The 25,000-nt window shown below is 41.8% G+C and overlaps 2 protein-coding genes across 3 annotated transcripts in view; one reads left to right on the top strand and one right to left on the bottom strand.

The window, feature by feature from the left end:
* The first annotated feature begins 7,021 nt into the window (after positions 1-7,021).
* Positions 7,022-16,357, top strand: LOC143301265 (uncharacterized protein C7orf57 homolog). Its single transcript, XM_076615464.1, has 7 exons — positions 7,022-7,231; positions 8,531-8,713; positions 9,625-9,748; positions 12,881-13,186; positions 13,974-14,174; positions 14,860-14,940; positions 15,627-16,357. Exons 1-7 carry the CDS (start codon positions 7,198-7,200, stop codon positions 15,694-15,696), a joined length of 999 nt encoding a protein of 332 aa, XP_076471579.1. The 5' UTR covers positions 7,022-7,197; the 3' UTR covers positions 15,697-16,357.
* The window catches only part of LOC143301146 (low-density lipoprotein receptor-related protein 1B-like), a 39,912-nt gene continuing 31,264 nt past the window's right edge, over positions 16,353-25,000 (bottom strand). The window contains exons 24-28 of one of the 2 annotated variants that reach the window (XM_076615258.1): positions 24,835-25,000; positions 23,626-23,732; positions 22,971-23,261; positions 21,763-21,918; positions 16,353-19,143 (exon numbers count right to left, since the gene is read on the bottom strand). The exon at positions 24,835-25,000 is cut by the window's right edge and continues 15 nt beyond it. In XM_076615258.1, the coding sequence (XP_076471373.1) occupies positions 18,992-19,143; positions 21,763-21,918; positions 22,971-23,261; positions 23,626-23,732; positions 24,835-25,000 (872 nt within the window). In that variant the 3' untranslated portion in view covers positions 16,353-18,991. The remainder of the gene's footprint in view (positions 19,144-21,762; positions 21,919-22,970; positions 23,262-23,625; positions 23,733-24,834) is intronic. The other variant, XM_076615341.1, reaches the window with a different exon arrangement.

Below are 25,000 nucleotides of genomic sequence, written 5' to 3'. Positions count from 1 at the left end.
GACAGAGATAAGAGAGAGAGAGAGAGAGAGAGAGAGAGAGAGAGAGAGAGAGAGAGAGAGAGAGAGAGAGAGCTAGATACTGTGACGTACATGTAAGAACAGATGGACTGACAATGGGAGAGCCGCGATACAGACAGTATCACATTACGGGCATGAAATACAGTTTAACAGATTTGCATGTTCCTTGTCGCGTGACGATCGTTAACTGATCACAAGCGATCAGATTTAAGATTATAGCCTACTCAGCAGTTCACACCACCTTCATCATACATTTTAACTCACTCAGTACGGCCAGTCCTCTCTTCTCCTCTACACAGACCCCTCGGATGTCCAGTGGGTGTCTGAATGACCCAACCTTTAGCTTCCGTCGTCAGAATTGTGGTATTCTTTGTCAACATTCACCTCTTCAGTATAAGAGCCTTCCGCTTGCAATATTTTGATGATGGTAATTGGGGTGAAACGCTGTTAACGTCGTCTCTTTCGCCGTTCGTATGGAGAGAGTTAACCGCTCGTTGCCTGGGTAACGGATTTGAAACACAATCCCATAACAGGAGACGTCGTTTCCTCGTGAGCTGGAAAAAAAAGAGCTACCTTTCTCCGGCATGAGCTGCGGACGCAAATCAATAAGGTTCTGAGAAGGTATAGGGTAATATTATAAGATTCCTTGTTACAGGGTCGCATTAGGCCTGCATATACTGGGGCAGCTGAAGAAGCAGATGTGTTGTTTAAATGCTTTTAATGTGTATTGAGCGACATAGGCTTACATATACATATTATAAATTCATCCCCCCCCACCCCACCCCACCCCTTGCAAAGCACGTAAGCCCTAATGAAAACTCTTCTTTTGTTCGAAGTAGGTCCATGCGGTGAGTTCAATTTTCTTCATTGTTCACTATAACACATGGGGATAACATTTATGAAAGCATATAAATGCATGCGCGAGTTTGAGTGCGTGCATTCGTATGTTTGAGTGTCTGTGTGTTAGTGTGAATGTGCAGGCGCAAGTGTATGTATGGAGTAGGTGGGTGAGTAGTTTTACGTGTGCTTGCACGTAGGTATACATGTTTTAATGAGATAAAACCAAGTGAACTTCTCTTATTGGTCTGATTACACAGTAGCAGTTCCTTTTGTGGTTTCGTGACACAGCTTGTTGTGGTTAATGACATGGTGATCTGTTGACATGGTGTTCTGTTGACTAGATAGTCTGTTGATACGGTGGTCTGTTGACAAGATAGTCTATTGACGAAGTGGTCTGTTGACTAGGTAGACTAGTATATTGACATGGTGGTCCGTTGACAAGGTATTCTATTGACACGGTGGTCTGTTGACAAGGTAGTTTGTTGACAAGGTGGTCTGTTAGCACGCTGGTCTGTTAACATCAGTCGGGTAGTCTGTTGACATCAGTGGTAGTCTGTTGACATCAGTGGTAGCCTGTTGATAAGGTAGTTTGTTGACAAGGTGGTCTGTTGATGAGGTAGTTTGTTGACATGGTGGTCTGTTGATAAGGTAGTTTGTTGACAAGGTGGTCTGTTGACATGCTGTTCTGTTAACATCAGTCGGGTAGTCTGTTGACATGGTAGTCTGTTGATAAGGTGGTCTGTTGACATGCTGTTCTGTTAACACCAGTGGTAGTTGAAATGGTGGTCTTTTGACAAGGTAGTTTGTTGACAAGGTGGTCTGTTGACATGCTGTTCTGTTAACACCAGTGGTAGTCTGTTGACAAGGTGGTCTGTTGATAAGGTAGTTTGTTGACAAGGTGGTCTGTTGATAAGGTAGTTTGTTGACAAGGTGGTCTGTTGACATGCTCTTCTGCTATCATCAGTCGGGTAGTCTGTTGACAAGGTGGTCTGTTGATAAGGTAGTTTGTTGACAAGGTGGTCTGTTGACATGCTGTTCTGTTAATATCAGTCGGGTAGTCTGTTGATATGGTAGTCTGTTGATAAGGTAGTTTGTTGACAAGGTGGTCTGTTGATAAGGTAGTTTGTTGACAAGGTGGTCTGTTGATAAGGTAGTCTGTTGATGAGGTAGTTTGTTGATAAGGTGGTCTGTTGACATGCTGGTCTGTTAACATCACTCGGGTAGTCTGTTGACATCAGTGGTAGTCTGTTGATAAGGTAGTTTGTTGACAAGGTGGTCTGTTGACATGCTGTTCTGTTAACATCAGTCGGGTAGTCTGTTGACATGGTTGTCTGTTGTTAAGGTAGTTTGTTGACATGGTGGTCTGTTGGTATGGTAGTTTGTTGACAAGGTGGTCTGTTGACATGCTGTTCTGTTAACATCAGTGGTAGTTAGTTGACATGGCGGTCTTCTGGCAGACGACATGGTTTAGTCACATACGTGGCATGCTGAGGGTCGGTCAGTCCGTTCAGGGCTCGCCCCCTCGAACCACACTACCCTCTTCTTCAGTCTAATATCATCATCTTAGATGAACAGACTATAAATAAATAAACGAAAAAAACCAAAAAACCCTACCCTCTTCAAACCAAGACCACATCTCTGATCATTTGATGAATCTATCTATCTATCTATCTATCTATCTATCTATCTGTGTGTGTGTGTGTGTGTGTGTGTGTGTGTGTGTGTGTGAGAGAGAGAGAGAGAGAGAGAGAGAGAGAGAGAGAGTCTGCGTCACAGCGCATGCACGCGCATGCGTTTGCGTGCGTGTCTGTGCAAGTTATGTATATCGTTCATGCATATTTGGGTGATGGTTGCTTTGTAACCTCGCAATCAGAACTGATAAGAGACCAGGTAGAGCAAGATCGAGAGAGAGAGAGAGACGGGTAGGGGAGTGAGTGAATTAAGAGTATATAGCCTATAGCCGAAATAAAAACGAAAGCTTTGTTCTATAGGCATAACTGACTGGCAGACAGACTTACAGGCAGACAGACAGACTGACATACAGAGGTTGGGGTGGCAGTCAGGGTCTAAAAACAAACAAACAAACAAAGCAAACGAACAAATTTACAAATACAGAAAACAAAGAAGCAAATGAACACACACACACACACACACACACACACACACACACACACACACACACACACACACACACACACACACACACACACACAAAGAGAAAATAAAGAGTAAATGAATAGATAAGTAAATAAATAAAAACAATGTCAAAGCCTTACAACAGTTTCAGTTTCAGTTTCAGTATCTCAAGGAGGCGTCACTGCGTTCGGACAAATCCATACACGCTACACCACATCTGCCAAGCAGATGCCTGACCAGCAGCGTAACCCAACGCGCTTAGTCAGGCCTTGAGAAAAAAACAAACAAACAAAAAAACAAAAACAAACAAACAAAAAAACCCCGGTGAATAAATAATAGATAAGCGTACATAAATAAGTAAATAAGTAAGTAATAATAATATTTTTTTAAAAAGGTAGTAGTAGTAATAATAATAATAATAAAAAAAAAATAAAAAAAAAAAGACAACAATGATGATAAATAAGCAAATAAATGTAAAACATGCAGACTGGCACTCATTCACACATACACACACATATGCATAACACATATGCACCAAACATGCAGTTTCACAGATATGAAAGCACAGTCAAATACACATAAACGTACATGAGCCCCAACACACACACACACACACACACACACACACACACACACACACACACACATTACCTTGCACCCTCTCTACCCCCCTCCTCCACACACTCTTTTCTACGCTACCAGCTTCCACGGCACACACACACACACACACACACACACACACACATTACCTTGCACCCTCTCTACCCCCCCCCCCCCTCCTCCACACACTCTTTTCTAGGCTACCAGCTTCCACGGCACACACACACACACACACACACACACACACACACATTACCTTGCACCCTCTCTACCCCCCTCCTCCACACTCTTTTCTACGCTACCAGCTTCCACGGCACACACACACACACACACACACACACACACACAAGCACACTTACGTAGATTTCAAGAGGATCTCCAAAATCACATACACACTAAAAAATAAAAAAACAAAAAAACAACAACCAAAAACTAAGTTTCATTTTTCATCCAGATTGTTTTTTAACAACATTCTACAGGTTTTTTTTTTTGTTTGTTTTGTTTTTGGTTGTTTTTTTTTTCTTGTATCCATTTTCTGTTTTACCGGCTCATATTTCATGACTTTTATTTATTTATTTGATTTATGATTTTTTTTTTTTATACGTTGATATTTTTGTTTTGTCTTATTATATTCTAAATTCCTACTCTTCACATTTTGGGCATGCCTGGAGACTCGAACTCACAGCCTTTTGATTGTGAGAACGTCGATCACCCAACTGAGCCATGCAGGCACCCGATGAATACGGCCAAAAAGATGTTTTTATCATGATGAACTGTGCTCAGTGTGCAAGAAGACAAGCAAATGGAATGGCGAGAATGATGGGGGCGGGGGATGGGTGGTGAGAGAAGTGGAGAGAGAGAGTAACCGGAAAAAAAAGAGACAGACGGACAGACATATAGACAGACATAGAGTAACGTAGAAAATAACACACACACACACACACACACACACACACACACACACACACACACACACACACACAGATGGTCAAAGGGAAGAAACTCAGTTTCAGTTTCAGTTGCTCAAGAAGGCGTCACTGCGTTCAGACAAATCCATGTACGCTTCACCACATCTGCCAAGCAGAGATTGGAAACTGTTGACAAGGTAGTTTGTTGACAAGGTGGTCTGTTGCAGAGATTCTGAATTGCAGGGCATTCCATGACAAAGTGGCATTCGTCTCCCACTCGAATTGTGTATCAGTATCAGTAGCTCAAAGAGGCGTCGCTGCGTTCAGACAAATCCATATACGCTACACCACATCTGCCAAGCAGATGCCTGACCAGCAGCGTAACCTAACGCACTTAGTCAGGCCTTGAGAGAGAAAAAAAAGGTGAATAAATAATAGATAAGCTTACATAAATAAATAAATAAATAAATGATATTTATAATATAAAAAGGTAGTAGTAGTAATAATAATAATAATAAATAAATAAATAAATAAGACAACAATGATGATAAATAAGCAAATAAATGTAAAACATGAAGACATACATTCACACATACACTCACACATGCATAACAGATATGCACCCCCCGAAACATGCAGTTTCACAGATATGAAAGCACAGTCAAATACATATAAACGTACATGAGCTCCAACACACACACACACACACACACACACACACACACACACACACACACCACACATTACCCTGCACCTCCTCTACCCCCCCTCCTCCACACACTCATTTCTAGTCTACGTATCGCAGCTTCCACGGCACACACACACACACACACACACACACACACACACACACACACACACACACACACACACAGATGAACACTTACTTGTACAAGCACACACACATACGCCCATATCTTCCCCCCCCAACCCCCCCCCCACACACACACACACACATATATATATATATATATACGTTCCAATATCCTGTTGCTCCCACAGTGTAGGCATGCATACACTCACATACCTCATCCTCTACCCCACCTCCTCCCCACACCCCAACCTCCCCCTCACACACACACACATACACACACACGCACGTGCACAGAACTCTCCTGACACTTGTGTACACTTACACTCTCGCGCATGCACAAACGCACTCAAACACACGACCCACACATACACACAAACACACACATACACACACGCACAGAGGCTGCCGCAAGAGGGATGGGAAAAGATCTCTGATGCCAAGAACGTGGCGTCTAGTGTGTTGCTCAGTCTATTGTATTTGGAAAAGCCCACAGAGACTCTGTTCCGTTTTGATGAAATTTGCCACGCAATGTTGGTTTGGAAATGATGCCGATGTTTGTTTGATTTGCAAAGCATCGTGCTTCTACCTTTCATGTTAAACTTACGGCCGCTCCCTCTCTCTGCTTTTATTTCTTTGAGGCGATCGATGGTGTGATGGCCTTGTACCTGTTCTTTTTGATATTCTTTGACTTTTCTGAGGATTTCCGATTTTCCTAGATGTAGGCCGCTCGTTGGTGTTGCGTTACCAGTAAGTCTGTCAGCTCGCTCATTTCCCTTAACACCTGCATGTCCCGGGCAGTATGACCATGTGAGTTTTTTAATCTGAAAGTTGCGCATTGCCTTATGCCACTCTGGGCTTCCCATTCCGTTTTCAATTTTCTGTATGAGGTTCATTGAGTCGGTTAGAATCATGGCATGTTGGTTTCCGGGCGTATGGATGGACGATAGCCACTGGAGGGCATGTTTCACAGCTTCAACTTCCATCGTCAGGCTGGAGGTTGTGACTTTGTAGGCAGCATTCTCTTCCCTAACTGTTTTTCCATTTTGTTTCGCAGTGAATCCCCAACCGGACTGGTCTTTGGTGACTGAGCCATCTGTGTATATGATGATGTCCTCTTCTTTACTGTTTTCTTCTATGAGTAGCTTCACTTCCGCATCAGTTTTGCCCTCTGGCCATTCCCGACAATGTCTTCCTAGAGTGGGTGAAATGGCTGTGTTGAATAGATGGTTGAGGTTTTCGGGGTTTTTCTCCCATTCTTTTGTTTCTTTCACTGAGGTCTTGTAGTCGGCATACTAGCTGGATTGTGTCTTCTGCTTGCCCCATCCATGATCTTCCTCATCCTACACGGCTGCCTTTTGGTTCTTTGACTGCGTCATGCAGTGGGTTTTGAGGGTTTTCTAATGCTTTGAAGTAGGTCTTGACCTGTTCTAACTTGTTTCTGGCCTGTACTGAAGGAAGGTCAAGCAGGTATCACATGGTTTCTGTGGGCGTGTCTTTTGTGGTTCCAAGGATCAGCCTCATAGCTTTATTTTGAACTCTTTCTAATTTTAGGAAGTTGCTTTGAGACGGTGTTGTTAGCCCAAGTCTGTAGTCGATCACACTGAGGACGAGTGATTGGTATAGCAATCATAGCAATCAATTCCTTCCTTCCTTACAACAAAGAGACATTACTGGAGATATAAACGGGAGATAATTTACTTCCGGTTAGTGCCCATGACAACCAACCTAGCGTGTTTTGGCGGTGAACAAGAGATCTATGTAAACACATTCACGTGGAAAATTCATCAAGTTTTTCAACAGTCACCCGAGGGAAGAAGCGCTGTTTTGTGCATCTTAGATCTTACAACATCTGTTGTCCTGTGAATTGTATACGTGTACATCATGTCGGCTATGAACCAAAAAATAAACGAAGTGGGTAAGTAATGGAACACTGCGATCTTCGTCCGCCATTACAAAACCAGGCAATGCTTGTTTTTCAGTGAGCACCCCGCAAGAAGTCTGTTTTTGAGAGGATGCTGACCATCTTGAATCCTAAACTAATGTTTTCAAGACTGAACAATGGTTTTGTCCAACGTTTCTTGCAATGACTCGACGATATCGAGTGAATCACGCTCTTTCATATGGCCCGGATAAAACAGAAAAAGAAAGAAAGAAAAAGAAAAAAAAAAAAAAAAGTTGGCTGCGCAGTACTACAGGGGTAATTTATGTTTTTTGCGCACATTAGTCACTGAGAGTCACTGAAATATTAGATAAGTGGGATTGGATCAAGGATACGGATACGGATGTTTTATTCATATAAAGGCTATTGCCCCTCATGAAGGGGTACAATACATAAACAAACACAGCCACTAAAGAAAATCATGAAGTTGCAACAGATCTGAAATGCAATGCCTTGTAAAAGTATATTGACAAATTCCTTATGACGCTTTCTTTTTCAGATGCTAGAAGTAGACTTAAACGAAATTGACTGGGATATCTATAAAAAGCAGGTGGGATATATCGTACTCTCAAACTGGTTAAAGCAGGACAGCATAAAACAAAATGCAACTCAATTATGGAATAGAAATTCGGATCAAGGAGAGAGAGAGAGAGAGTGTGTCTGTATGTGTATAATGAGGGAGGGGAGGTTGGGAGGAGAGTGGGAGCAGCAAGAAGAGCTGGGATTGGAGGATCAGCAATAGATCAGTGTATGACCTTTTTTTTTTTTTTTCAGTTTGTTGCTTGGGGTTTGGATACCAAATCATATTGCCATATATGCACAAAGAAACACAATGTATACATACATACTGACATGTACCCGTACACATAATCACATATGCATACACAATTACAGAATACACATGTCCAAAATCATCGATATGAAAATATGTTAAACACACACACACACACACACACACACACACACACACACACACACACACATTTATTTGTGTGTGTGTTGTGTGAAACAGAAATGCAATTGTGTATTCCATTATCACATTATTCTTGTAAATATACATATTTTTTGTTGTTGTTTTGTTCTGTGTTTTTCATAGACAGCTTGATGTAAAAAAAAAATAAAAAGTAAAATAGTTGTTGCTAATTCAATTTACCATCTTGAAACAAAATTTTGACTTTGATACACACAGACACAGACACAGATTCTTGAATGGACTGAGTGAAGAAACCAAATGATGTACAGTGGGTCAGCTGATAATTGTTGTGTTACAAACAGGGTGGTTTTACCATGCACCAGCCAGAAAGAGTGAAAGCCAGGAACCAGTGGGTGTCCCACCTACCTCACAGATTCCTGGTTTGGGTGAAACAGAGGTCCTTGAACAGGAAGAGCCCAGAGAAATGGTATTTCGTGATACAGATACCAAGTACATCCGCATGGCCAAAATGGGTGGGAGAAAAGGTAAATGTATGTTCAAGTGCCGTTCGGATGTTGGGAGAGTAGGGTCAGGGTCAGCCATGTATGTCTTTTTGTTTGATTTTGATTTTATGGGTTTTGCTTGTTTATTGTGTTGGGGGGATAGGATATGTATGTATGTATAATGTATGTCTCTCTGTTTCTATCTCTCTCTGTGATTGTTAATGAAGGTGGTGGTGGTGGTTTTCTTTTTTCTTACAAAGAACTTTTTGCGTTCAGGTTTTTACTAATGTTTGGCTGAATGGTGTGTGTGTGTGTGTGTGTGTGTGTGTGTGTGTGTGTGTGTAAACATGTGTGTTGTTGCTTTTGTTAATGATGGTAGTGGCAGTGGTTTTGTTTTCTCTTATAAAGAATGTATTGTGTTCAGATTTTTTCCTGAAGCTGGCTGAATGTTGTTTTGGATTCAAAATATACTTATTCCCGTGATGGCAATGTGCATATCTTGTATTTAACTGATAATATTTAAACTCGTGAACAAAAAGTAATTGTCACAATGAAACAATAATCACTTCCATCTTTATTTTTCGTGTGTATATTCGGTTCCTTAATCATCTTTGGCATGATATATCACAACAGGTCAAACTAACTTCGTGAGGGAAACTGGAATTTTAAAGATAAACACCATCATGTATTGCAGGCAGATCTGTCCAATTCTGTGGAGTAAACAAACTGTTTTGAATGAGTAAACCATTGACAGCTGTAATCTCTTATTACATAGAATGTCGCAAGCCAAAAGTCACTAGTAGATTAGTTTATCTTTAGATTTAAAATTGAAATGTTTTGCACACACACACACACACACACACACACACACACACTTCTGTTTGTTATGTGCTTTGATCTTGATGTTGATTATGTAAACAAGATAACTCATTATCAAATGTTTGTTTGACTAGACTTGCTGAGAATCCGACCCAACCCACAGACAAAGAAGGGACCCGTAAGCTATCCACGCAATGACTGGTTTTACCTGGAAGACAATGAGCTTGAGGACAAAGCACAAAGAGAAAAAGAAGAAGTGTAAGAATTTATTTAATGTTCACTTTCTCTAGCGTTTTGTCTTAATTGTCAGTGGGCTGACACTTGATATAACTGATTACTATAACTGTTTATTTCTTCAACATGTTGCAGATCATTTCAGTTCCAGGAGCACAATATGATGCTTTCTGAATTTTCTACTTTTTTTCTAAATCTCTTGTTTTTGTTGAAGATTTTTCTTCAACAAACTAAAGAGAAAAAAAAGACAAACAATAGCATGCTTAATCCACTAAAAAAATTTTTTTGTATGTTTCAAATAGTTTAGTATTTTTTCTAAAATGCATGCATTGTTCTTTTATTTAATGCTGGCATTTCATCATATACGTATTATGAAACCACACATCACATATCTAATGATACGGTGATTTTGTTATTGTTGCTACTACGGTAATCTTTTTCAGGCTCATAAAGATAATTGCAAGTACTGAACAGAAATTCCAAATGGTGATTGATTGAAATAACAATCACAAGTGCTTGCCACTATAGTGTTTTTAATTGAAGCTTATTCTGTCATTTACTTTACTTCACCATACTAGTTTGTACCTTTACGTATGATCTGATGCTCTCCATCTGATAACTTTGGATTTGGAATATCGACTTGTCAAAAAACATCCAGATTCTGAGTCATGAACCAAGATTTTGTTGGAAATTAGATGTTATATATTATGTTGTTGGTTGAGAAACACCATTATACATGCAGGGTAGGTGTGTGTAAGAGACAGTGCATGTGGGCGCTGTAGTATGATGCATGCGTTTGTAGTGCTTTGTGTATCGAGACGAGCTAAGGGAAATAACTGTCGGTTGATCTGAACTTGGCGGAATAAACGTGGCTTACACAGAAGCACTCTGCCTGGACTCCATTTGTCCCATTACATAATATTACATGGTGGCAGCAGTTAATCAGAGGCAGTCCTTCAGTCAGCCTGGTAGACAGGAAACCACCTGCCACTTACAACCAATGCTTCAACTCCAGGAGTCAGTACCAGCACCACAAGGCCAGCAGTGCTGCTGGCAACGTTTGTGGTTATTGCGGCAAAGAGCCACACAGTCGAGACAAATGCCCAGCTAAGAACGCAACACGCAGCAAGTGTCACAAACATGGACACTTCCAAGCAGTATGCCGCAGTAGCCAAGCTCCTCGACACGCCCGTCGCCCAAGGGCAGTCCATGAGCTGTTTGAAGATGAGGAAGATGACGGGGACAATGACTATGACAGCCATTTCCTGGGTCATGTCTACCATCTACAGATGAAGACTGCTGGTCAGCTGAGGTCCTTGTCAATGGCTGTCCTCACACCTTCAAGCTGGACACGCGGGCATCAGTGACAGTGGTTGGAGAAAAATGGGCAGCCTCACATACTTTGACCAAGCCCACCAAAACCCTGAAGGGACCAGGAAATACCAAACTGAACATACTCGGCACCTTTCAAGCACAGCTGCAACACAAAGAAAAGACAACAACAGAAACGCTATATGTCATCAAAGGACAGACATGCTCCCTCCTCAGCAGATCAGCCTGCACCAAGCTTGGCTTAGTTGCATGCATCCACAATGTGACACAGACAACGGATTTCAAGCAAGAATTCCCTCAAGTTTTCACTGGTCTCGGGCTGCTGCAAACCCCTTACTCCATTTCCCTCAAGCCAGAAGCCCGTCCAACATGCCTGTATGCCCCACGCAAAATTGCCCATCCACTCGTCCCAAAAGTCAAGTGTGAGATCAACAGAATGATGGAAGAAGGAGTCATTTCCCCTGTTACGGAACCCACCAGCTGGTGCTCGGGAATCGTCATTGTTCCAAAACCAAACGGGGAAGTCAGCATCTGTGTGGACTTGACACAGCTGAACAAAGCCGTGCAGCGGGAAGTTTACCCCATGGCATCAGTGGACGAGAGCTTGGCTAAGCTGTCAAAGTCCAAAGTCTTCACCAAGCTTGATGCTAAAAGCGGATTTTGGCAAGTACCTCTAGACCCTGGCTCAAGGCTCTACACCACTTTCGTCACGCCCTTTAGGCGATTTTGCTTCAATCGCCTCCCCTTTGGCATTAGCTCAGCCAGCGAAGTGTTCCAGCGCCATACAGATGACCACGCCCAGAGCAACACCCATGGCCCCAGCTGTCAACAACACACCAGGTCAACTCTGCACCAGATCAGGCAGACCAGTCAACAAACCAGCGAAGCTGAATCTGTGAAAGTGTACCCAGCAGATCTGAGAAAGGCCCTTATGGCTTATCTGTACTGGGAAAACAAAGTGTAGGAAGTGCAAATGTGCTCCCATACAGGTCTGAGAAAGGCTCCTATGGCTCACCTGTCTTGGGGAAAACAAAATATTAGGTTGAAAACTTCACCAGCACAACAAACTTACTTCACCCCATAACCATACCAAAGTGTGGAACACAGTGCAACATTGACATATATATTCTTGTGTGTGTACATGTACATTGCTTCTGAACACTTACCAGTAACCGCTGATCTAGTCGCATGTCATCATCTAACGTTCACTGATACCAAACCCACAACCCATACAAATATGTTTAACGTATTGTGTTTGTTTTTCACTACATTTTTTTTTCTTTTCTCCTTTTCACCACAAAATTCTCTTATCACTAAAAGTTTCAAAGCATATCCCATGATATGTATCCACCCACAAGCCATAATTTCCTTATCTCTTTGGAAGGAAACTATACTGAATTGATTGACATTGTTACGAATCAGTAGAAGAGGGAAGAGGAGAGAAGTGAACAGACTCTCACAAAAGAAGCTCAGTGAGATTCATAGTGCATACTGCATGATCTGCTTTAAATTCATTTTTAGTTCATTGTGTATCTAGATGGAAATGAACAGTACCCCACACAAAAAAGGGGAGTTGTAGTATGATGCACGCGTTGCGGAATAAACGTGGCTTATACAGAAGCACTCTGCCTAGACTCCATTTGTCCCTTTACATAATATTACAGGTGCAAGCCAAATTTCCATGATATTCATGCCTAGTAGGAAAGCTGCCCTTCACTGACTCCAGTATCTTTAAGATATTCAACCATTCTGTGTGTTGACATCAAAGCTAAATAGCATACAATACTAATAACATTATTTCACCAGAATGTATTTTCCCCCCAGAGATTGGCAGTTCACACTTCCCGAGTACATGGTTCATCAAAGCCATGGGGCATCGGTGGAAGGGCAGCCAGGTGAATCAGTCCCCGGACGACGAGCTCCTTACGCCACAGATGACCAGTCTCAGTTCAGCCGCGACGGCCACTCCATGACAGACAAGACAGTCAGAATACCAGAAACCAGGCGGCCAGGGTATGGCGTGCGCAGTGGGAAGCCTGCACCAAGAGGCCCCATGGCAAAGCTGGAGAAAGCCAAACCCCAGAGCTCACAAGTTCAGGGAGACCGTCCACGTCTGAGGCACCAGCCTCTGTGAGTCTGCAATCTTGTTTATCTATGTTTCTTTCCATACTGTTTGTGTTTTCTTTTAATCATGAATTTACCCCACCCTCAAGAACCCCATTTGCCCAATCTCTGCCCCCCTCATTGCCATGTGTTTGTATAATGGCATTTGGCTGATTTACAATAAACCATCAGTCTCAGTCAGCTTGTATTATATTGCACAGATCAAAAACTTTACTAAATCCGTCAAGGCTCAAAATTGATCATTTTAATCATTATTTGCTTAGTGGTTATCATTGACTATTGACAAAATCTTATGTAATGTTCTGTTACATTAATTCTTATTCCTTATGACATTTCTTCATAACTTGTGCACTGGGGTTTTTAAATTATTTTATTATAAGTTCTTTGTTTAGCTGAACAAAGCAATGCAACCTCAAGTGGAATAAGTCATGACAAATAATGGTGTATGACAATTTGAACCTGTATGCTCCATCACAATCAACAGTCTTCCAGTAACAAGCATTTCGATAAATAGCTTTCAAGAGGTTACAAAACTGTTCCTGTATTCTGACTGAGCCTTTGGTTCTGAAAATGTTATTTCAGAGCAGTCATTGTAAACTTTTTGAAAAAATGTAGGCAAAATCTATCTTGTCAAGAGTTTTTTCAAATCATCAACAACAAAAACGTTGCTGGAGAGTTAAAACACCCCATGTGGGGATGGTGGTTGTACAGGTTGCCATCCCTGCAGGACTAAAAGGGTCAATAATTGATGGTGATGATTGTGATTGTTAATGTTGTTATTGTAATTTCACAGTCCTTCAGAACCAGAGGCCCCGACCAACATGAACAAATTGCTGTCCAACACCTATGAGCGTGAGTGGCATGAGCGGGTGAACAAGTGGCAGGACAAGCAGCGTCAGCATCAAGACAAGACACAGGTGTTCACAGGCAAAGACAGACCTGTCTGCTCAGAGTATGGCAATAGCTTTGCTGTGTCATCACAGAAATCTCAGAGGTAAGGTGATGTGGCAGAATATTAGTGCAATTACCTTGATTATTAATGTCAGACAGAATGTTTTTTTATTGCTGATCTTATGCTGAAGAACAGATTTGATTTGCACAGCTATAAGTGTAAGATATAATCAAAATATTGCCTGTGAATAATAGTTGTGGATATAAATATATGAGTATCTTATTTATCATGTCTTGTGATAATATCAGATTCTAAGCATTCAAGGAAAAAAGTAGAAGAAATTCAATATGCGTCTATGCATATTGGCTTGGCTACATATCTTACACCATGTGATGAACAACTTTTCTCATTCACATTTAGTAAAGTCTTCGATGAACAGCACTGGTAGTTTGGTTGCCCAATCTCCTGAGGCCCAACCTGCCTCTTTTATGTTAACTGTTTCTTGCCAGCCATTCTTCTATGGTAACATTTTTTTTTTTAGTTGCAGAACCCTCTTATTACCCAACCTTTTGGAGGGTATTTTGGGAGTATGTAACAGAGGTAGGCAGGAAACGTTTTGTCGCAAGTCGTTATGCAGTGGGTGACATGTACATTGAAATGGAGAAGAGAAGAAACAGGGAAATTTGTCTGATTTTTGTTCCTTCTTGTAATGAATTGACATTCCTGCTTCCAGAGAAATGGCCTGAAAAAAAGAAAGGGCTTTATGGTGCAATGTATTCTCTTTCAGGAGAGTGAGTTCTGGCACAAGCAAAGGGTCTGCCCAGGTTAAAGAAGAAGAGAAGAAAAAGGAACCATTCAAGATGACCAAGTATGTTTCTCTTGCAGGCATAAGCCTGTGCACCATCTTATATTCATCATTCTATCACCATGTTTATATACACTATTTATTTATTTAATATTCATCTACATCATTTGTTTCTATATATTCCACAAAACATAATTATGAATTATATTCTTGCTCATTTCCAGCTGGCCAGACTGAAGTCAGTGCACCAAAACCTGACCATGACATGTACAAAATGAATAGCCACAAATAGGTGTCTGCCATGATTCTTAAACTTGATAAATAGAAATTTACTGAATTTATACTTGTTCTCAAAATAGATTGCAATACTAATATGTGTTTGTACAAATACTTGTATAATGAGTGTGTGTGTGTGTGTGTGTGTGTGTGTGTGTGTGTGGGTGGGTGTACACATGCTTGTGTGTGGATCTGTTGTATTGTTTTACAATATCATCTATAATCATATATCACACTTTCAAAAAATAGCAGAGGACATTGATTAAAGATTTGATACAAACATATGAGGTACAAGCCCAAGGCAAAAATAAAAAAAGTTTCTTTGTCCACTTCTGCATGTGCCACAACAGGCTAAGCATAATTATTTATGTGTCTGATAACTGAAGGCCAGACTTTTGTAGATGTCTGAATTGGCATTGGCTGTCAGTGATCATCAGCGTAGGTTTCATCTGTCATTTTGTTCTGCTATGCAGGTTCAAGAATGTTCCTGCACGGATCAGCACCCATCAGTCTCCAGAGATTCTTGCTGCTGTGGGAAATTAGTCACAATTCTTCGCACACTGCTGGGGCATTTGGGTTTCTCTGCACTTACAGAGAAAATTGGAAAGCTGATACTGGCTTGAAAACAACAACAACAAAAAGCAACAACAACGATTCCACCACCACTAATAAAACCACACATTATCTAATCTTTGTCAGAGCATTTAAAACCAAGTAATATATATTGATGTTTCTCTATCTGATCTTGTATTTATAGTTGTTACAGTGTGTCAGGTTATGACTGGGCTGTGGCATCCCCAAGCCACAATACACTACCCCTTGTTTACCACCTCCTCCTACTCTTGCCCCTTCCCCCTTCACCACTCCTCCCCCACTTGAGACTGTTGGTCACAAGTCCCTCCCCCCCCCACCCCCCCATGCATGCCCCCCCACCCCCCGCTCTCCAAGAGATTGTTGGTCACAAGTCCCTTTGTAAAGGGGACAGTACAAAAGAATTACTGATGATTTACTGTATTAAAGGATAGAAAAGATCCACGTGCAGGCCAGGAACATGTAGAGGCCAGTCACAAAAGGGTTCTTCTATTGTTTTATTACAATATTAACACTGGTAGTGCTGAGTTGTGCTCCCTTAGTTTCAGACTCACTGGATGGGTTAGTTTCAGTGAAAATGTTCAGGAAGTGGGTTAGGTTAGGAAAAAAAAAATTTTGTAATGAGGTGCATGTATTATATACTGGTGGAAAGCTGTATAATTGTACTGTAAGATGATGTGAATGTTTCTGAAATTAAGTTTGAAATGCTTATGTAATATTATCTAATACATGTATTCACATACGTTCAGACAATTAAAAAAATGAGAACATTCTCTTGTTTTTATTGTTTTTCCATGAATATTACCCAGAATGACATGTTGAAACACTAAAGCACACTACAACATAATATCCAGCAAATGTGCACAACAGTCAATTGAAAAATGTCCACAGAAATCACTGTCCTGAAGAGGCCAGAAACCACACAACTCAGTTTTTTCAGTCAATATGAAGAATTAAGTCCACTACATTATACACACACATGGTAAAAAAAATCAAACACAGTATTCTACAGGATCCAAGAAAAAACAAATAAAATAACACAACGTCACAGTCACAGATGGCTGTACAGGTGAGTAGACAGGCAAGTTCACAGGTGAGCAGGGTTGTCTTGACCACTGGCAGCAGTAGTTCTGGTTGTCTCTAAATATCTCTTCTCATAGTTTGAATATTTGTGATAGATCATGGATCCACACACAAAGCTTTCAAACAAATGTCACACTCGTATGATGACTCGCGACCATAGCATTTCCGTTTCTGTCCTGGTTGTTCGCGGCTGAGCCTGCTTCTTTCCAGGTCCACAAACAACACAAGCGTGTGAAATGTTGGGTTTTTTCCCCCACTGAACCAATTTTCTTGGACAGTCCCCTGCATTCTAGATATGGTGTCATGGTCAGTTTTCTGAACAGGGCGGCCACCTTCCCTACCCTTCCATGCTGGACAATTGTCTGGATTCAATGACGACACCAGAGCTTTCACTAACTTTTTTCTGAAATGCCATGCCAGCACTGCACTCCTTCCAGCACATTCCTTGTAGATCATGTATGCATTGAGCGTGGCATGGCTGATCATGTGAAATATCACAGGTTTGCACCGCTTGAGGGGCCTGCAACTGAACGTGGCATAACTGACCCTGTTTAGGGATTACCACAGGATTATAGACAAGACAAGACATGGCGAGGATGAAGAGGAGAGAAGCAGACAAGAACTATTCAAAATTTGTTCATAAGCTAACTACACACACAGACACACACAGAGCCACAGTAATACAGCATTATTCACAAAAACATTCACCCCTTTTCAAAATTCAATGAAATACACCTGTTAATTAATGAACACAATTTACATACTTTTTGTATTCTTTTAACGATCACATTGTTAACATGATTACTTGAATGTCATGCTGTATAAGTACTATGTAAATGCATGTTGCATCAGTGAAAAGTTATGAAGCATATTCAACAGGATAACTACATTTCTTCTTCTTCAGCGTTCCCAGGCCATGTTCAGACGGTCAGTCCAGAGTAGGTTACAAAGTCTGCAGCCTGCTGGAGTTCTGTAGTGGTTCCCCACAACTTGTCCTTGAGCGCTGCATGATTGGGCCAGATCTGGCGCCTCAGCTCTTTGTGTAGAGGGCAGTCTTGCAGGACATGGGCTGGAGTTTGAGGAGCAGTGTCACATGGACATTGGTCTGTGTGGGAAATTTTCAGTTTGTAGAGATGGGGAGAGGAGCTGGCAGTGGCCTGTGCGCAGTCTGAGGATGGTCATTTGCTGAGCTCGACCCAGTTAATGGAAGCTGTCCTCTAGTCCCAGATGTAGCCGTTCTCGCTAGGTGTTTCTGAAGTGGCTGCGCAGGATGGTCTTTGCCTCCCCAAAGCTAAGGGGGTGGGCAGACTGGGTGAGCCTGCTTCTTGCTTTGGAGAGCTTGTCTGCCTCTTCATTTCCTGCAATGCCGCAGTGACAGGGGATCCACTGCAGGACTGTTGTGGTTCTGGCACTTAGGGCTTGCATCTTAGACTGGATGTCATGCAAGGTTTTTTCCCTTACTCTGGTCTGGAGGCTTTGTAGGACAGCTCGGCAGTCAGTGAAGAAGACAGTGTGGTCTGGCAAACTGTCTCTCTGGTTGAGGAGTTGGGCTGCAGCTAGTAGCACAGATGCCTTAGCTCTGAAATTTTTATTACTACATTTAAAATTAGCATGTACCTTGTTTGTGACTTTGCATGCAGAGGTACAGACCATGAAAAACACGGTTAATACCAGGCACATACAGATGATAATGTCATAATAATGTTATGAAATGAAGTGACGGCTGGTAGAAATGGGATGAAAATATACACTGGAGAGGGAAAACAAAACAAGGACAACAACAAACAAACAACAACAACAAAAAAACAAACCCAAAAACATAAACCTGGGAACTCTTATAAGTAGAAACAACTCTTTCTATTTATGTAACAAAAGGCACAAACATGTTACTGTGCGTGTTGTGAACAAACTGATAGCTGTATGCTATAATCAAGTGCATGTGCATGTGCGTATGTGTGTGGGCATGTGTATGTGTGCATGTGTGTGTGTGTGACTGAAGCCTGACTGAATGACACAGGAACTGAACGATGAGCTTCTAAAGGCAGCTCTCAGTCAGCTGTACCCGGGTTGGCAGCCTGTAGTGCAAATGACTCCGTGTTTGTAAAGAACTTACAGCTTGGTCTCTGATCGAGGATAAGTGCTAAGAAGTATCCATATAAATCAATCAAAAAAATGCACTGATCAGTGTAAAAACTGTCTGAAGCTGCCAAAGATATCTGAAGAAGGCTGGAGGCTGAGCGGCATCTGTTTTGACGGGTGTCAGACTGGTGCCAGTGGCTTCCTTGTTTGTGGTGTGGGGGACCAGTGATGTCACACCTGCACAGCCACCATTTATCAACACTGTGAATCACTGGCATCTGTAGAACAATGACAATCACAGTTGGTTTAAATAATCTTAAATTGTTCATTGGTACACATGAATTACAAATATAAGCAATGGCAAAAGAGCATCAACAAGCTTAAAGCTCACACACTACTTCAATTTCCTGAAGTTGAACTAGGCTTTGTGTGAGGCCTGTTCACCGCTGAGTCTTGTCGCCAAACACATACACAATGGCATACACGGTAGTCGTCTTCTTATCTTCTTCGTTTGTGGGCTGCAACTCTCATGTTCACCCATATGTACACGAGTGGGCTTTATATGTATGGCCATTTTTACCCCACCATGTAAGCAGCCATACTCCTTTTTGGGGGTGTGCATTCTGGGTATATTCCTGTTTCCGTAACCCACCGAACACTGACATAATTACAGGATCTTTAATGTGCGTATTTGATCTTCTGCTTGCGTATACACATGAAGGGGGTTCAGGCACAAGCAGGTCTGCATACATGTTGACCTGGGAGATCGGAAAAATCTCCATCCTTTACCCACCAGGTTCCGTTACCAAGATTCGAACCCAGGACCCTCAGATTGAAAGTTCAATGCTTTAACCACTCAGCTATTGCGCCCGTCATACACGGTAGTCTGAGTCTGGTAGCCCTACCTAATCATGGCCAACTCAGTTGCAGTACTCGCAGGTTTGCCAAGTGGGTGTCAAGTCTGGACTGGAAGGAGTTCACAGTTGGCGCTGTAACCACCTGATCTGGGAGGCTGTTCCAGGAGCTGACAACTCAATCTGTAAAGTAGGTGTTTTGGATTTGCAGTCAATTGTGTCCTTTGGAGAGTTTTAAGCTGTTGCCCCATGTGGCTATACTGTCAAATAACAACTTGGGGCTCTCCGCCTTGTAGATGACTTGCATGTACTTACTTCCTTACTTCAACCTGGTCCAGGATATGTTCCATCTTCAGCTGGATGATGTCTTGTGATACTGACAGTCCGAATGGGAGATGTGTGAAGCAGTACCTTCCAATTGGTGACTGGAATGTGATTCACAGTTGGAAATCTGGGTCTAGTTGGACTGTTCAGTAGCCAGCCTTGTCGTCCAAACTGGAGAAGACTTTGGCCCCTCTGAACTTGCGGATGAACTCTTCCACTGTGGAGATCCTGTGGCGTGGTCATTCAAGGGCTTTATTCAGATGTCTGGTGTCCAGATATGTTCAAAGAGTTCTGCCTTTCTTGTGGGCATAAGCCAGGCTGGATACTTTATCTGTTGGCTCAGTGACATGTCACATCAACCCACTGGTCTCTGTGTCATCCAATTTCTTCTTGAGGGATATGGGCATTTTCCTTGGGGAATCTTCATGTGGTGGTTTGTCTGGACTGGTGACCAGTTTGACTTCTCCTGGGAAAGTCCCAATTCAAACTGTGAGTTACAGCTGTTTGAGGTCATTTACTGTGCTAATGGTACCCTTGCTGTCCTGTCCTTGCTGATTCTGATGTGCTGATGTTGCAATATAGACTGACAACCTTGAGGCTTTTACAGGATGGAAGGCTGATGATAGCAGGGCCTACCATGTCAATGACATACAACTTAGTGTTCTCCCATCCTGAGTATTGGAATCTGCATGGTATGTTGACAATTTCATGGCTTGGAATGTCAGTGCTGTTGTATGCAGTGAGGTGGACATAACATGTAGTCAAGGCGATGCATATTTAGGGATGAAGGTGGCGGAATGGTTAAGATGCTTATCTGCCAATACAGTATCATGAGGGTCTAGCTTCGAATCCTGGTCTCACCCTTTCTCTCAGGTTTGGGAAATCAAACTGAGCCTCTAGTCATTCAGATGAGATGATAAACCAAGGTCTAGTGTGCAGCATGCACTTGGTGCACTGAAAACGAACCCATGACCATATAAGTGGTGTCCTCTGGCAAAGTTCTGTAGAAGAAATCTACTGTGATAGGTACACAAATATGTATGCATGCACTCAAGGCCTGACTAAGCATGTTGGGTTTGCTGCTGGTTGGGCATCTGCCTAGCAGATGGTCTGTTCAATCATCGAAGTGATTTGGCCAGGTTGTCTGCAGACCAGCTCTCCTTTTGTGCCAAGATGTGGTTCATTTATTGAAGATGTCCATAAGACTGCAGAGCTCTGGACAGCAGGGTTTTTTTTTCTAATATATGTATAATAGTGCCTGTACCATCTGTCCAATCAGACAATATCTAGCTAATCAATGATTACACCTGTTTATCACCGATATTCTGACCTTTATCTGCCCCATTCATCATGATCACTTTCACAGCAAACACAAGGGGTCTGCCACAGGGTCAGAAATACTGAGACAAAGTGTTACAATTATGGTAGTGCCAGAGGAATGCCAGACTGAGTGTGAGAAAAGCAGAAATGTCCTATTTACAGATCTTCAGATCCTTGCTGTTTTCTGGTACCATCATGTAATGTGTGGCTGTTTGGTCTTGGTGACGGTATCACAGGTTCAAACCACGAGAGGCGTTTGCTAGTTTATGACATTTAAAGAAATAAACAAGGACAGGCATTAAAGCATAGATACACACTGCACAGGCACAGGAGGAGGAAGTGAAAAGGGTGTGAGTACCAGTGGGCCAGCTGCTAGCATCTGTGTGTCTGTCTATACAGGATTGCTCATCCTTGTCAAGGGTGGAGCCAGCTGTGCAGTGACACTGATGGCCATTTCTGTGAGGCAGACATAACTGCTGACAGCCCCCATTGTTCTTGGAGCACCTGTTCGTACCTGTAATCAAAAAACTGATATTCGTTTTTGTAGCTACTCTTATTTCTGTATCTCCTTTCGTTTTTGTGCTAGATTTTTTAAAAAGAATTTTATTACCCCTGAATCCTCAAAATTCCCTGGAATGGGGAGAGCACATGTTTCTTTTTTTTTCTCCTTTTTTTAATACAAAATTCTCTGGCACTGAATGGGAATTTAGGAATAAGACAACCTGCCACAAACTGATTATTATGAATAAAATATTGCATGCATGTCAGCTAAAGCATAACTGATAACACTGAACAAATACACATCGATTTTTGTAAATTCTTAAAACCTGCAGCTGCAAGTACAACACTTAAAAAGCATTTTCTGCAACTGCCACTCGTGCATGAATACATCTGCTTTTATTTACACATAAAACCGAGACACACACAAACACATTCACACACACACACACACACACACACACACACAGAGCAACGCAGAGGAAACAGCAAGCAATGGCACAAATGGATGTAATAAGTAGTATGTGTGTTCTTGTCAAGATTGAGTGAACAGACAGCTGTGGGTATGAAAGAACAGTTGTAACATGTTGTTCTTGAAACAGGAGGCCCTAAATCTGCCACCTCTGTCTACCTGTTTGCTTTTGAAGTCCTGGTAAAGAGTGTGAGTTCTGTAAAATCTTTCAGCTGTCATTATTCTGCACATGTCATCAAAACTGTCTTGTTTTCTGCCCACCACCCTGCCCGCTGTTCTAATAAGTTTGTCAAGTCAGTCTTTGTCTTGTTTCATCACTTTTGCTTGTTTTGTCACATTCCCACCCCAAGCACAGAGAACCATAAAACAAAACACTAGAAACAACAGAAGAATAAAACATTTTGTAGTATCTAGTTGCACACATTAACAGATCATAATTTCCAAAGACAGAAGAATCAGCTGTTAACATTGTGTAAGATTTGGACTTTAAAGTAACAAAAAAAGTTCCTTTCAATGTAACTACACATAAAAACCATGCAAACAAACCTAAACTTAAAGGAAATGATCAAGAACAGTGTAACATAGTTTCTGCTCACCGCTCCTCAAAGAGGGATCATACACCTGCAGTGCCGGCACGTGGGGCGTGACTGTCCTGAGGTCTTCCACCCTGCCCTTCCCCCCCAGGTCCACACGCACGATCTTGCTGGAGCTGGCGTAGTACGCCATCTTGCGGTGGATGGTGAGGGAGAAGGGGTCACTGATGCCAGGAGTCTGGTACTGTGTGGCGTCACACTTGTTGTTCTCCGACAGCTGGCAGTAGAAGACTTTAGGGGTCTTGGTGCGACTGACCCAGTACAGCCGTTCGTGATCCAGGTCCAGGGTCAGACCTGAAACAGGTCCACATCAGACTTTGTAGCACTCAGTATTCATTGTTATCAAGTCATCAAACTGAGCAAAATCTGGCAACAAAATCTTGTGGCAGAATGTAAAAATCTAAGACAAAAAACAAAACAAAAAAAAACAAAACAAAAAAACGAAAACAAATATTTTCAGGAGGCATTTTTAAAGACTAGATATCATCCAGAGAATCCACCCCTGAACAGGCAATTCAACAATTCATGATAAGTAATGACTTTCCCTCCTTTTCTCTGATTACTATTTGCTGTGAACTCTTTATTTTTTCAGTCAATGTCTCACGTATATCTTTCAATTCAATTCCATCAAGTACACAAATACACCCAAAAATCTTACTGGCAGCGTTACTTGTGTTGGAGACAAATTCAGTGACGTTGCTTCCATCCATGTTCGCTCTCATGATTCTGTGTCCCTTTCCATCCACCACAGACCAGAACATCACCCTGTGAGAGCACAGAAAATATTATAATCAATGAGACACCAAGCCATAAAAAGCAAACAGCCACAACATTAAATTTTATGTTTCATTAAGTAAAACATTTACAACTTCTAAAAAAGTAGCTAATTTGTGTTTGCACATTTCTTTTGTCTTTGCTGCTGTATGCACATGTCAAATGATCGGTAGAAGGACAAGCCCAGAGATTCCTTTTTGAGGAAGTATGTGAGTTTGTTCCAATGTACCTTTCATTTACATGTGTGCTAGCTGAATCAGTAACATAAGCAGCGTTGACTTGAAGATGTGTACCTTGTATATAGAGAGAGTTACCACTCTTTATTATTCGTAAAACATTTCAACTGCAGAAACAATGTCTTAGATACCTACTTCAAGCAGTATGAAAGTGATCCTTTCTGATATCTGGAGGAAAGTCTTGTGTCATGTGATATAAGTATTGCTCAGTAGATCTTGAAGAAAGTGTTTTCAGCTTGGACGTCTCCTATCAATTTGGCACTGGTTTTTGCAGCTAAACTCTCATGGTTTCTTGGGAGATTTTGTGTCCAGTGTCTTTGCATGTTCTCCTTGAGTTGGTAAGATTGGCCTGCTGCTGCTGAGATGTTCTTTTAACTCTCTCCATACGAACGGCAAAAGAGACGACGTTAACAGCGTTTCACCCCAATTACCATCATCAAAATATTGCAAGCGGAAGGCTCTTATACTGAAGAGGTGAATGTTGACAAAGAATACCATAGTTCTGACGACGGAAGCTAAAGGTTGGGTCATAGAGACACCCACTGGACATCCGAGGGGTCTGTGTAGAGGAGAAGAGAGGACTGGCCGTACTGAGTGAGTTAATCATAAACAGTTCAGGTAACTGAAGGCAACAATCATAAATAGTTCAGGCAACTGAACGCAACAATCTGTCACAAACCATTCAACATGCATGGTGAAATCCTACCTGGTTCTTTCAGAAGTCAATATCTTCTACTGACAATGGATGCTCAGTCACCTATCTTGTATCCTCTTATGACTGTGACATGACTTCACTGGTGAAACTGGAAGATGCACATATGTACATCACACATCTTTAACATACACACAATCCATACCCTTTCTTGGGATGAACAGCGATGGAATTCAGCTTGGACCTGTTGGTCTCCGTCACAATCTCTGTACGGAAAGCTCCGTCCAGCCGTGCCACAGAGATAGAGGCCTTCACTTGATTGTAAGATGTGAAGTACATGTTCCGGGACAACCAGTCAATGGCAAAACCCT

The sequence above is a fragment of the Babylonia areolata genome, chromosome 1, assembly GCF_041734735.1.
Source record: "Babylonia areolata isolate BAREFJ2019XMU chromosome 1, ASM4173473v1, whole genome shotgun sequence".
Taxonomy (NCBI): domain Eukaryota; kingdom Metazoa; phylum Mollusca; class Gastropoda; order Neogastropoda; family Buccinidae; genus Babylonia; species Babylonia areolata.
This window is presented reverse-complemented; position numbering and strand designations above follow the sequence as displayed.

Bases quoted from the DNA above. Each gene is read 5' to 3' on its own strand.
- LOC143301265 (XM_076615464.1), top strand. From the start codon at position 7,198: ATGTCGGCTATGAACCAAAAAATAAACGAAGTGG. The intron at 7,232-8,530 runs GTAAGTAATGGA...TGTTACAAACAG, and splicing joins CCAAAAAATAAACGAAGTGG to GGTGGTTTTACCATGCACCA. The intron at 14,941-15,626 runs GTATGTTTCTCT...TCTGCTATGCAG, and splicing joins GAACCATTCAAGATGACCAA to GTTCAAGAATGTTCCTGCAC.